The sequence below is a fragment of the Panthera uncia genome (genome assembly GCF_023721935.1).
Source record: "Panthera uncia isolate 11264 chromosome A1 unlocalized genomic scaffold, Puncia_PCG_1.0 HiC_scaffold_16, whole genome shotgun sequence".
Lineage (NCBI taxonomy): Eukaryota > Metazoa > Chordata > Mammalia > Carnivora > Felidae > Panthera > Panthera uncia.
The window spans coordinates 2,106,699-2,121,273 of record NW_026057576.1 but is presented as its reverse complement, the minus strand read 5'-3'; the positions used below and the strand labels follow the sequence as shown (position 1 = coordinate 2,121,273).

The 14,575-nt window shown below is 39.4% G+C and overlaps 1 protein-coding gene across 4 annotated transcripts in view; it reads left to right on the top strand.

Moving 5' to 3' along the window:
* Nucleotides 1-14,575, top strand: part of ZDHHC20 (zinc finger DHHC-type palmitoyltransferase 20) — a 71,785-nt gene that overhangs the window by 18,813 nt on the left and 38,397 nt on the right. For 3 of the 4 annotated variants that reach the window (XM_049647344.1, XM_049647343.1, XM_049647345.1), the window contains exons 2-3: nt 6,550-6,576; nt 10,991-11,094. In XM_049647344.1, the coding sequence (XP_049503301.1) occupies nt 6,550-6,576; nt 10,991-11,094 (131 nt within the window). The other variant, XM_049647346.1, reaches the window with a different exon arrangement.

The window sequence follows — 14,575 nt, the reverse complement described above, 5'->3', positions numbered from 1 at the left end:
TTAAAAGTGTAGAAATAAAGAGGGTTTTTAATGGTAATTTTCAAATTCTACAAAATAATTGATTCAGCAGCGGATATTAACACCATTCGGTGAAACGTGTTGGGTGAAGAAGATATTCACATATTGTTAACTTTTACCCCACAAAAGACTTCATGATTGTTAAGTGAAAAATGTACCTTCACAAAGGAGAGACTTGGTGGTTGCTACCTTGTGAAGTGTTCCAAGCGTGGCAGAGTAACAAACTTCAATAATATGCCTCCTGATCCCAGAATATTCAGATCTGAATATTCTTGTCCATTCTCTCCCTCCCACCCCCAAATTACATTGAAACCTTTACACTTGGAGCGGAATAATAGGAAGAGGAGTTTGGGGTAGGGGATAGAGTATGAACTTGAGGACACCAAAAAGAAACAGACAAATCCGGTACATTTCATAAGGCGTCTGGCCTATTCTTTTCATTACTTATTTATTTTCAGAGAGAAAGAGGGAGAGCGCCCATGGGAGAGCAGAGGAGAGGGGCGGGGGAAGAGAGAAAATCTTTTTTTTTTTTTAATTTTTTTAAACGTTTATTTATTTTTGAGACAGAGAGAGACAGAGCATGATCAGGGGAGGGGCAGAGAGAGAGGGAGACACAGAATCTGAAACAGGCTCCAGGCTCTGAGCTGTCAGCACAGAGCCCGATGTGGGGCTCAAACTCATGGACCGCGAGATCGTGACCTGAGCCGAAGTCGGACGCTTAACCGACCGAGCCACCCAGGCGCCCCAAGAGAAAGAATCTTAAGCAGGCTCTGTGCTAAGCTTGGGGCTCAGTCCTATGACCCTGGGATCATGACCTGAGCTGAAATCAGGAGTCGGATGCTCAACCATCCCAGGCACCTCTGGTCTGTTCTTTTCAAAAAGTCACTGTCATGAGATTCTGGGAAGGTGATGGTGCATTATTTTTGAGTCTCCCCAGAGCACAAAAACATTCAACAAATTGAATAATATCTATGACAAAACCAGTTTGCTAGAGAATGGGAATGAGTTTTAGACAACCAGAGTGCAGAGATATCAACTTAAACTCTGATATGAACATTAAATACATCTGTTCTTAGAGACCTAAGACCTATAAGTAAAGGTAATAAGGAAAAGGGACTATAGTTTGTAATTGGGTATATGCTACAACATGTAGATATAGTAGAGCTATTAGAAAATGGACAGCAGTGTGAAAAAATTATTTAAATGAGTAATCATATTTTCAGTAGTCATATTGGTCTCATTATCGAAGTTGTTGGGTGGGCAATATGGGATAAAGAAAATGAGTAATAAGGGACGCCTGGGTGGCTCAGTCAGTTGAGCATCCAATTTCAGCTCAGGTCATGATACCGTGGTTGGAGAGTTCGAGCCCTGCATTGGACCCGCTGCTGTCAGCACAGAGCCCGCATCAGATCCTCTGTCTTCCTCTCTCTCTGCCCCTCCTCTGCTTGCGCTCGCTCTCTCTCTCTCTCTCTCTCTCTCTCAAAAATAAGCATTTAAAAAAATTAAATGAGTAATATATGATATTCTAATTCTTCATCCTGTCTTTGAGAACCAGGTTCTCAGTTCTTAAAAAAAAAAAAGTACAATTACAAGATAAATGATAAAAACTTTGTAGACTTGAATTTGAATTATTAGTATGAACTCATGAGATGTTTTACTTTAAAAAAAAGCATGTATATGCATATACATAGATAGTAGGGAGAGGAAAACTGTTAATAGACATCATATATGTAGAAAATCCCAAGGAATATACAAAAATGCTATTAAAAACTAATAAGTGAATTTAGCAAGTTCATAGGATATGATGCAAGATCACTAAACAAAACTCAGCTATATTTCTAATAAGAATTAGAAATTGAAATTTTTTAAAAGCACTATTTATAATCACATCAAAAACATTAAACACTTTAGGGATAAATGTAACAAAATACATACAAGATTTTGTGTATTGATGAGATAAAATCTAAAATGAAGAGATGCACTGTGTCCGCGGAACGGAAGACTGATTATTACAAAGATGTCCGTTCTTTCCAAATTGATCTATGGAGTCAACACAAAGCCAACCAAAATCCCAGCAGGCATTTTTTTTTTTTTTTAAGAAATCAGTAAGATAAGTTTAGAATTTATATGGAAATGCAAAGGACCTAAAATAGCCAAAACACCTTTCAAAAAGAAGAAGTTGGAGGACTCACACTGTCTGATTTCAAGATTTACTAAGAGCTACATATAATCAAGAGAGTGTGGTATTGGGGTAAGATTGGTCACATATACATCAATAGGCAGAATAAGAGTTCAGAAACAGACCCTTACACATTATTTACTTTTTAAAAAATGTTTATTTTTGAGAGAGAGAAAGCATGGGGGAGGGGCAGAGAGAGGAGACAGAGGATCTGAAGCGGTTTCTGCACTAACAGCAGAGAATCTGAGCCATGAGATCATAACGTGAACCAAAGTCGGATGCTTGACCAACTGAGCCACGTAGATAACTCCCATTAATTTAATTTTTAATTAGTTTTTTATCAAAAGTTTCAAGGCAATTCAACAGGGAAAGGATAGTTTCAGCTAAAAAGATTGGAACTGTTGGCCATCTAAATGCAATAAAATTTATTTCAACCCTGTTTATACCATCCTTTTTATACCATAATTTTTAAAATCAGCTTTTAAAATAGATTACAGACCTAAATGTAAAACCTATATAACCTCAAGAAAGAAATATATGAGCAAGTCTTTGTGTCCTCTGGTTGGTAAAGATTTGCTAAGTAGGGCCCAAAGCATGAACCATATAAGAAAAAAATGATAAATTAGGCTTCATCAAAATAAAATATTTCTGCTCTTTAAAACTCATTGTTTTACTGTGTTTCTTTAAAAAAATAAATAAAACTGTTAAATAAGTGAAAAGATAAAATATGGACTAGATGGAAATATTTGCACAATATATTGGTTAAAGGACTATAGGATATATAAGGAGCCTACAGTTCAATAATAAAGGAAATAATGATTAAAATGTGGCCAACAATCTCAACACACAACTTCACAAAGAAGTGTAGGACTGGCCAATAAGCATGTAAAAAGATATTCAGCATCATTAGTCTTTAGGGAAACACGAAATCACAATGAGGTATCACTATATATTTTTTAGAATAGCTGCGAGTTTAAAGATGGACAGTTCCAAGTGTTGATGAGGGTGTGAAGCAACTTGTAACGTACATTTTTGGTGGGGAATGTAAAACAATACAGCCACTTTTGAAAGCGGTGTGGCTGTTTCTGATAAAGCTAAACAGAGCTCCAGCAATCTCGTATCTAATATTTACCCAAGTAATGAAGATCTATGTCCACCCAAAGGTTTGTATGTGAGTATTCATAGTAGCCAAAAACCAAAAGCAAATGTCTTATCAGCTGGTAAATGGATAAATAAGTTGTGGGACCTCCATACAATAGAATACTCTGCAGTGAAAAGAAACAAATTGGAATTTCCAGTTCTGGGACAAGTGAATACACACTGTTCTTCCTGCTAAGTACAACTAAAACCCCTGGATATTGTACGGGGGCGCCTGGGTGGCTCAGTCGGTTGAGCGTCCGACTTCAGCTCAGGTCATGATCTCACAGTCTATGAGTTCAAGCCCCGCGTCGGGCTCTGTGCTGACAGCTCGGAGCCTGGAGCCTGGTTCAGAATCTGTGACTCCCTCTCTCTCTGTCCCTCCCCTGCTCACGGTCTGTCTCTATCTCTCTCTCTCTCAAATAAATAAACATTAAAAATAATAATAATTAAAAAACCCTGGAACATAAACAAACATGAGATTCTGAAGTGTGGAGAGAGAAAGGCAGATCAGCTGAGGACCTTGGTGCCTGAGGAATGATAGTGAGGCAAACTCCCTGCTTCATGTGTCCCATCCTGCATGCTAGAGAAGCTGGCAACCTGGAAGCACCAGTGGGCACAGACAGAAAAACCCCAAGGAAGCTGGTTTTCTTTAGCCAAACCAGGAGAAGGGCAACCTAGGAAGACAAAACTAGACAGTAACTGCCCTGCTCCAGCCAAAAACCACGGAAAAACTACACTCTGTCCCCACTTTCTCCAGCAGAGGCTGAGTGTGGGCTTAGACTTCCCCCTGGCCCAGCTTTCGCAAGGAAACCCTCTTGTATCTCCTCCCCCACTTTCCTACTGGGGCCGTGACAGAGCAGGTGAAGGCCTGGGCAGTTGGTAGATGTCCATTCCCACGGGGCAGGAATGAAGCATCCGTCCCCATGGCATCAGTGGAGGCTTGTGGGGAGCCCTCGTGTAGATCTTGCCCAGTTCTTACGTCCACCCATAGGAATGTTATCTTTTTAGGTGGCTTTATAAATAAAACTTTTATTCACTTCTAATTTCTACAGAGTGATTGCATGCATGTTGGGAAAGCTCTGATTTCTGTATACCACCACCACCTCTCTTTATGGTAGTTTCTCCGTTGGTTTTCTGTGGCTATGAAGGCTTGTAGTCTTACAATATACAACTGGTGATACATTTGCTTCTTTTCCATTTGTATACCACTAATTTATTTCTCATCATTGTGTGGCCTGCCTAGTGCTTCCTAATCATTTCACGTCGTGACAGTATTGAAAATTTTATTTTTAGTGTATGTTAGCATAAATGGGGAATGCTCTGTGAGGCCAGGGGGGACCAGCCCAGGATCTAACTACTCCACTGTTCTACCTGGCTGTTCTGAGCTGGGTTGAGAAGAAGCCCTATGCCTCTCTAAAACAATGCTTTAAAAAAAATCATGAACTTGCTTATTTTGTTCCTGAACATTAGTGGGAATACTTCTGTCGTGTTTCTCATTAATTATGCTGGTTTGGGGATTGAAGTAGATCTATTTTAGTTTATTAAGGAGGTGTCCAGGTACTTCTCTCTTTTATCAACAGATTTTAGTCCAAAATGGTTATTGAATTAACAAATATTTCTTAAGCATTGCTGCCGTATGCCAGGCTTTGGAACTAAAACAATGAATAAGGTGAGAGACACTATAGGACAGAATACAAGTCCAAGTAGGCTTGAGCTACACTACATGTACTAGTTTTGTGACTTTAGCCAAGTCACTTAAATATTTTGAGCTTTAGCTTACTTGTCTGCAAAATACAGTTAATAATAATTTCTAGGGTTGTTAATCTAAGACATGATTCCACACCTGTGCAGTCCAGTAGAGTGAGACAGACATATCACCAAGTAATTGCAAAAAAAATGGCGTGGCATGGTAGAGATGAAAGAGTGAGCAGTGATGATAGAAAGGAGTGTCCGCTCTGCCTAAAGAGGGACTCGGGAAGGCTTTACAAAGGAGGTAGTATTTAAACTGTGCCTTGGAGTATGAGTTGGAGAGGCACACGGCACATGTGGAACTGCTCGATACTTTTAGGAAACTGCTGTTTGTTCAGGATAATTAGACCACAGGTATGGGCAAATGACAGACCGGAGAGGCAGATCACAGAGGGCTGTGGTTGCTACCCTGAAGATCTTGGACTTTATTCTGAAGGCTGCTGGGAAGTGTTAAAGAATATTCAGCCATCAAATTTGCTGGTGGTGAGGTGTGTTGAAACTGATAGTTGAAAGTGTCTTTAAGCCATTATGTTTGAAGAGGGCCTGAAATAAGGTCATGGGAAAAATTGAAAGGAGGTGACAGATTTGAAGAGGCTTAGGTAGTAGAATTAACAGGACCTAAAAGCCATTGGACTACCTGGGGAGAAGGAATAAATAGCAATTCCCAGGGTTTTAGGCTAGAGATAAAAAGCACTCTAAAAATTATAGGGATGGGTTCCTTTCCTTTTTTCTATAGAAAAAGACAAATTGTCTTGAGTATAGTTTTCACAAAGTTTAGTAAGGTACATCCCAGACTGATTACGTAAATATGAGTGCCATAGAGGAGAGTCCTATTTATTCTGTAGGTGGCATTAAGGAAAGAGCTAAAGAAAACATAACTGTATACATATTGATAGGTTTGAAAGTAACAAAGGTCTGAAAAAAATTTTAATGTGATTGGTTGATGAGAAAAAAATTTTATGCTTAGCTTAGTGTTTTTAAAGTGTGCAGTCTTCTCATATGTGGAACTTGAGAAACTTAACAGAAGACTGTGGGGGAGGGGAAGGGGGAAAAAGTTACAAACAGGGAGGGAGGGAGGCAAACCATAAGAGACTCTTAAATACAGAGAACAAACTGAGAGGTGAAGAGGGGTGGTGGGGGAGAGGGGAGAATGGGTGATGGGCATTGAGGGGGGCACTTGTTGGGATGAGCCCTGGGTGTTGTATGTAAGTGATGAATCATGGGAATCTACCCCTGAAACCAAGAGCACACTGTATACGCTGTATGTTAGCCAATTTGACAATACATTATATTTAAAAAAATAATAAATAAAAAGTGTGCAATCTTGAATTTGCATTAGTGTTTACATATTATAACTAAATTTTATTTTTGTGAAAAAGATATTAGGATGAATAGTTGCTCTGAAAATTTATGTACAAAATTTTAAAGTATATTATTTATTCACTATTTTTCTTCTATTCTAGTTACTCTCTCTGGAAATGGAGAAAACGGTAAGGCAATTTAAGTCTCAATTTAAGTAGAATATTTATGGTATCGTAATTGCAGCCTGCTTGCTTTTATTTAGTGATGACTATATGTGTTTTTGTTTTCAGAAATAAAATCTGTGTTTTTAAAGTTTAAGTAGGAGATACAGTATTGTGTTTATTCGTATTCATTCGATATCTTTTCATTTGTGGTGTTTATATAAATTGGAGTAGCTGTTATTTTGTAAGGCACCTAGTACCGAAACTTCTTTGATATATTTATGTACATATTTATGCCTTGTATGTTCTTCAGAACTCTTGACAGTAGTACTTCAAAGATTTTTTTTCTTTTTTTTTAATGTTTAGTTAGTTATTTTAGAGGGACAGAGAGAGCTTGAGTAGGGGAGGGGCAGAGGGCGACAGAGAATCCCAAGCAGGCTCCACCCTCAGCATGGAACTGACACAGGGCTTGGTCCCAGGACCGCAAGATCATGACCTGAGCCAAAATCAAGAGTCGGGTGCCCAACCAACTGAGCCATCCAGGCACCCCCAAAGATTTTTAATATCCATTCTAGCTAGGGTTGAAGAAGGGATTTTGTTTCATGACGCCCAGATTTTACTGATGGTTCTCTTGATAATGTGTTTGTTAAAAATAATGCTTTACTGCTCACAGACATCTTACAAAATAACCAGACTAAATTTGTGAATTGTATTACGAGTTTATTTTGAAAGGGAATTCTACTTTTTGTAACAACTAGTCAACGAGATAATGCCTAGAGGGAAAAATCATTGCTCAATATTTCACCAGGATAAAAGAAAATACTAAGTTATTGAAATCAAATTTCAAAAATAAAACTTGATTTGAGATACAAAATCCAGAGGATTTCTAAAACAGTTGAACGGTTAGAAATTACTGATAAATACTTATTCTTATTGGAAAGAGGCATTAAGCATGTAGATCTCAAGTTGCCTTTGACTCTGATCTGTCAGTTCTAGCCAGGGTTGGAGAGGAATATAGACTTCCTCCCCTTGGTAGGCTTGATTTTCTTCCTTTAAATCAAAACTGTTTTCTATATGTGATAGCACAGATACAGAAAGCAGAGAAATTTCTGAAGTATTTATAAAAGAACATTTAACTTATTATTTCTTGGGGCTATTTTGCCCATGTCTTTCAAAGATTCTTTTGATGGAGTTTTTTTGTTTGCTTATTTGTTTGTTTTTTTAAATTCACTTACCGGTGATTTTTGAATCAGATTTTTTGATTTATAGATTTTTTTTTTTTGCTTTGATTTAATTTGCTTAGTTAACTAAGATTTTACTTTGTTACTTCTGACCAATGGTTTATAGCATATATATGTGACCAGAAGTTTTCTTACTAACAATCACATTATTTCTAATTTATTTAAAAGCAGTATTTCATCAGGGCGCCTGGGTGGCTCAGTCAGTTGAGTGTCCCAACGTCGGCTCAGGTCATGATCTTGCGGTTCGTGAGTTCAAGCCCCATGTTGGGCTCTGTGCTGACAGCCCAGAGCCTGGAGCCTGCTTTGGATTCTGTGTCTCCTTCTCTCTCTGCCCCTCCCCTGCTTGTGCTCTGTCTGTCTGTCTCTCTTCCTCTCTCTCCCTCCCTCTCAAGATTAAAAATAAACATAAAATAAATAAAAGCAGTGTTTCATTACATTATAATGTGATAATTTCCATTTGTTAAGAACTTACTGTATTTCAGGCATTATGCTAAGAGATTTATCTGTTTTGTTCTTTTAGCTGAGGGTTGAGATTTTTAAAGCAGAAACCATTTTGTTCTGTGGAGAGCAGAAATACTCTAAAAATATATTAAATGTCTTTAAAAATATTTTGAGAGTATATTGTTTCATATGCTGACCTTAGTTGTAAGTAACTAAATGATTAAGAAGTTTAAAGTACCTCAAGGTTACCGTTTATCTCAAAGCTATACAGTAGTATACAGACGAAGATTGACAAATTTGATTGAATATGGAGGCCAGGCAAAAATATAAATAAGTGAAGCAAGCTAAGTAAAAATAATACTGCAGACTCAGTAAATGCCTCACTGTTCATATAAGAGTAGGAGACTGAGCTCCAGTATACTTTTCCAAAGGAAAGTCAAATGAAGGAATAATAATGAATCCATTGGGTAGACCATGGGGTTCAACCTGAAGGGAGCAGAGATTTTCAGAAACCAGAGTTTTCAGTGAGGGTGACAATCAGTTTTAGTGGACGTTGAAAAGAAAGCAAATTTGAAGATAGATGGGAGATGTGGGAAGGATTTTATCTTGGCATCAGATGTTGGCTCTGAAATCGGATGTAACTACTAAGATGGTGGGTAAAGTGAAGGAAACCTACTTTTGGAAAATACGACGTAATGAAAAGAACCTTGGATTTTTGTCAGGCGGATGTGGGTTTGAATTCTGGCTTTATCATTTACTAAGTGACATTGGGCAAGATACTAAATTCTCTGAGCCTCAGGTTTCACATTTGTAAACTGAAAGAACACCTTCCAGGACTATAGGGAGGGTTAGAAATAAGGTACACATTATATACCTTCAAGTAAGCTTTCAGTGGGTGGAATTAGTGATCGGAGTAGCTGTGGTCAAACGTGGCTACTGAGAAGTCCCAGTGGTTTACAGCGCATACACCGGTCATGCATGTGGAGTCACTTCCCAGCAGTGTCACAGCCAAGGTGATACTCTGAACAACACATTTTATACTGGCCATTGAGATGGGCTGGAGGCAAGGAGACCAGTTGGCTTTTGCAGTGAACCAAATGAGATAAGCAACAGGATATGAGCTGTTACATTGAGAGTGAAAATAACGAGAGAGAGTTTACTTTGAGAGAGATTTTAGGAATTGGAATTTGAAGGACTTTGTGCCGATCAGCGGAGCGATGTCAGGAGTCCTTGGGCCCAGGCTTCCCGCGCCAGTTAACTGTGGGACTGGTGGTTCTGCTCTCTTAGCCACACATGCACCAGCATAACAGCAAAAGAAAAGGCTGGGTCCAACGATTGTTAATTTTTTTATGATTATTTTATTTCAAAAGAACACTTTTTAAACCAGAAGTGAGAGAAAAATAACCTCAGACCAAAGGAAGAATAGTACTTCGAATTCAGTACATGTTAGCTTTATGAAAACTTCACTACATTGTTCTTAATGTTTCTCATTTCACTGCAGACCAGTGACAACTTTTATCATTTCTTTAACTTGGGAAACACTGAAATAGGGAACGTGCAAAAAGAACCAAATTTTGAGAGGAAATTAAGATTCTTGGATAGTAATGATAATAATAGCCAGTACTGGGGCTCCTGGCCGGCTGAGTCAGTAGACATGTGACTCTTGATCTCAGGGTTGTCAGTGCGAGCCCCACGTTGGGAGTAGAGATTACTTAAAAAAATAGCCAGGATTTATCAAGGATTTATTATGTACCAGGGACTGTTTTAAATGTTTTGCATGTATTAGGTCACCAATATTAAGCAGCTAACTTTAATGAAACAAATTAAGTGCTTTAACTGAAGTCTGAGCAGATTTTGGAGGGAGTATGGTACGAAGAGGTAATGAATTGCAAAAGTAATGGAGAAGGCTTATGTGGAAGGAGTAATATTTGATCTCAACTTTCAAAATGAGTAGAATTGCAGACTTTTATGCTTGTGTCTACTTTGTTTTGTTCAGTGGTTTGTGGTGCCACATTCCAAATGGAAAAGGACTTTAGGCACCTGGTAAATAGTCCTTGCTTCTTTCGGAAACCTGTTCTGCTTCTTTCAAATAGAAAAACTGCAGAAACAACAAAAAGCTTTGAATTATATCTGTGAGTTAATATTTGGAGCTAAGGGTGTTTGAATGTTACGCTAATCTACTTGGGAACCAGTTATGGCCCGAATTTTAAGTGGCTGAAAATTCTTGGGCACCCTTTGTTGAAAGGAGAATGAAATTTAGCGTAACTTTTCTGGACAATCCAGGAACTGAGTTTTTCAGATGACTCATTATTCACTGTGATGGGAACTCCCTGTATTACTTTCAGCTGATAGTTCCTTGGACTTAATGTTCATGGTGGTGGCTTCTGTCTTAAATAAGTTTTAAATCATTTAAAATGTAACTTTTAGATGTAACTTAGAAAGACCTTGAAATACACTGAGAGAAGGTGTTTCAACTTGAATCTTAAGCGTTTTAATAAAATCAAATCTCCTCTCAGACTGCAGTCTTTACTTATAAACCAGGCTGATAACCCTTAAATGCAGAAATTGAATGTTTCTTCATATCTGTAATTGTTACGTCATGCAGATAAAGGCGTTTACATATTTGATGTCTTCAGTAGATTTTCATGAAGGTTATTTATTGGATTAAGCCTCCTGACCCTAAATATTGTGTTTTAATGTAAAGCTTCTTCCTGTTTTCACCTGGATTCAATGAAATGTTATTTGTTTTTATTTACCAGGAAAGGCCGTTGTTTACCTTGTGGCTTTCCATCTGTTCTTTGTTATGTTTGTATGGTCCTATTGGATGACAATTTTCACATCTCCCGCTTCCCCCTCCAAAGAGGTAAATTTCATGTTGGTAAATTGCCAAATGCTGTAGCTAATTGTGGAATTATTTTCCCTGTGTTACCTTCGTTAAAACTTTATTACATAATGCATTTGTTCTGTTTCCGCTCATGAACTCGCTTGGTGACTCCACACTGTGAATGTGAGTCGTCAGCCCGGTCTCAGATACAACCCGCTCAGCACACTGAGATCGAGAATAGTGCTAAAGTTTGCTTATACTGGTATTTTTCTGCCATGCTATGTTTTCTTAAAGACATTTTTTTTTTTTATTGGAGTAAAAAATCTGAAGGGACAGAGAATTGAATTAGAGAAGTAGAGTTTATTTTTGGACACCTTAACGTATTTTCTCAGGCCTGAACAAATATGCTGCGACAGAAGAAAGTTTTGGTTGTGGAGAACAACTTGTCTAGGCTATTGTTTGTTATACTTTAGTATGTCTAGTGTTTCTTCTAATTTGAGGTTCCACTGGGAAAAATAATGTGAGTAAATATTCATGTAGAGTCAGTTTCAAGACCAGTATGTTTCTCCTGCCTTGACATAGCTGACTGACATTTGGTATAGCTAGATGGCTAAGAATATGCTCTCTGGCGTTAGGGTTACCTGAGTTTGATTTTCTGCTCTAACACATTACATAATGTCTCTGAACCTCAGTTTTCTCACGGGAAAATGGAGCTAACAAATAGTGCCTGTTTCCGTAAGATGTTTGTGAGGATTAAGTGAGATTCATTCACGTAAAGCTTCTAACACAGTACCTGCCACGTGGTTGGCAACCAGTGATTAGGTGATGATGATAATTATTTCCCCCCCTGTCAGATTCTTTCAGAATTATAGACCCTGTGTTTAAAAAGGATACCAACGTTCATTTAACTTTTTGTAGAACATACACACAGAAGAGTATAAACATAAGTGTACACTCGATGGATTTTCACAAACCGAGCACCTTTGAGTAACCACCCCCCAGTCGAAGACACGACACATCTCCAGCGTCTCATCAGCCTCCTCGTGCGCCCTCCCAGGCACCCACCTGCCACAAACCACTCTCCTGCCCCCTTAATAGCATCAGTTTGCTTTGCCTGGTTTTGCACTTCATGTAAATGGAACCCTACACTCTGTGTGTTTGTGTGTCTGGCTTCTTTCATTAACATTCCGTTTGCGAGATTCATCCGTGTTGTTGCATATAGTTGCGAAGCATTCATTCTCATTCTTGTTGAGTATTCGGTTGCGGTAAATAACAGTTTGTTTAACTGGTCTGTTGTTCGTGGGCAAGGGCATTCGGGTGGGTTCCAGTTTAAGGCTGTTAAAAATAGGGCTGCTGTAAACATTCTTCTGCATTTGCATATTATATACACATACATGCATATCTACAGATGTACATATATAGCTCTTCTGGGTAGATGCCTAGGATTACAACTGCTGGATCATATGTGGTGTGTAATTGAGCATTAAGAAAATGCCAGATGGTTTTTGCCCTTTTTTTCTATTGGGTGCTTTTGTTTTAAGGGGTAGTGAAATCATCGATCAAACTTTGTGTTTCTTCAGATATATTCTTCAGACATTTGCAATAATTAGTCGCCTCTTAAAGTTATGTTACAAACTGCCATCCATACCTTAAGCTCTGAGTTGAAAAGGAACTGATTTTATTGGATCGCTTAATACTAGTGATGGCCATTGAAAATATAGCATGTGTAGAAGTAAATGGTTCTCATTATAGGAAAGAAAACATAGAATAAGAAAAACAGTCGGTAATGCTTTTGAGAAGCAGTACAGTGTAGAGGTGAAGAACTCAGGCTCCGGCCCCAGACTGCCCTGGCTCAACAACATTGGAGACTTCCCTCAACCGTCTGTACCTCACATCTGTCCTGTAGAACGAGGACAATACTAGTATATGCCTTACGGGATTGTTGTGAACGTTGAATAAATTAATAATATGTGTGGTTAGTAATGTTTATGATAATAGTATATGGTTAATAGTGTATGTAAAGTGCTCCAAAGAATACACAGCACGTAATAAGCGCCATTTGAATGTTATTTACTTATTTTGGTTGTTGTTTTGTCACATTGCATCCATCTAGCATTCAGCCCAGGACCTAAGCCGTTACATACACCCCCATTCTTCACGCTCCCTCTTCTGAGAAGGTGAGCTGACTGCCCCGGCCTGTGGCCAGTGGCCCTGCCATGGCACGCTCTACCTTCCCGTCCTAGAACTTACCGTCCAGTTTCATAGTTGCCTGGTGCCTTGAATGCATCACTTTACTGTCCGTTTATTGAGGGCAGAGATCATTTTCATGCTGTTCTGTGCTACACCTGTCTCCCCACTACTTAGCACATAGGTGTAAGGTGTTCACTACTGAATGAGTTAATTATGAAATCATCAAGGGCAGCTAAGTTAAGCTAGAGTGACAGCCAGAAAAGAGCAGGAGTTTGTGGTTCTCTGATGGCCGACTGAGGTAGCTCCTTGTAGGAGTTACAAAGCTGTGAGGCGGCTCCTAAAGTAACTGCATTCAAAGGACTCTGTGAGCTGAGAGGTTAGAAAAACACTTGGCCATCAGACGCAGGGAAATTGTTTGAATCTAAAAAGCTCTACATTTTTAGGAAAGTTAAATTATACATACGGGTACTTTTTTCTTTTTTTTCTTTTAGTGTTTTTATTTTTAAGAGAGAGAGCGAGCACGAGCGTGCACAGGCGGGAGAGGGGCGGAACGAGAAGGGGGAGAGGGTCTGAAGCGGGGCTCTGCGCTGACAGCAGCAAGCCCGACGCGGGGCTCGAACTCACAAACTGGGAGATCGTGACCTGAGCCGAAATCAGACGTTCAACCGACTGAGCCACCCAGGCGCCCCTGGGTATATTCTTCATTCTTTGTCAGCAAGTACTTAGCACCTCCTGTTTACCAGACTGTGCTAGGCTCTGGGAATTAAAGGAACAAGACAGACATGGTCCTTACATTTTAAAGGGAGAGACAGATGGTAAACAAATGATCATAACTGTGATACGTTTACCTAGTTTTAGAATGAGAACATGATGATGGAGTAAAGCATAACAATAAAAGCCACCAGGGAGAAAAGCTACTTTGGGTCGTACGGTCAAGGAAACCTCTGAGGACGTGGCACCTAAACTGAGACCTTTATGAGCACAGTATCTCTCTCACTGAAGTACTAGCTTTTTGAAGGGAGGATCTTCGTTGTTTATTGCTCCGTCCCCATTGCCTCGAGTCAGACCTCATACACAGCGGGCAGATTGCTAAATGTGTGAATGAATGAACCGTGAGGAGGAGCAGCATCTGAAGAGCCAGCAGGCATCTTCTGTCACTAGGCGTCCTCTCTCCGAGGACAAGATACGGCCCCATCGCTCCTCCCTGCAGCGGCTGCCGGCCAGCTACAGGGTGCAAGCCGTGCTCCTTTGCACGGTGCACGAGACCCTTCGTGACGGCTACAGGGTGCAAGCCGTGCTCCTTTGCACGGTGCACGAGACCCTTCGTGAC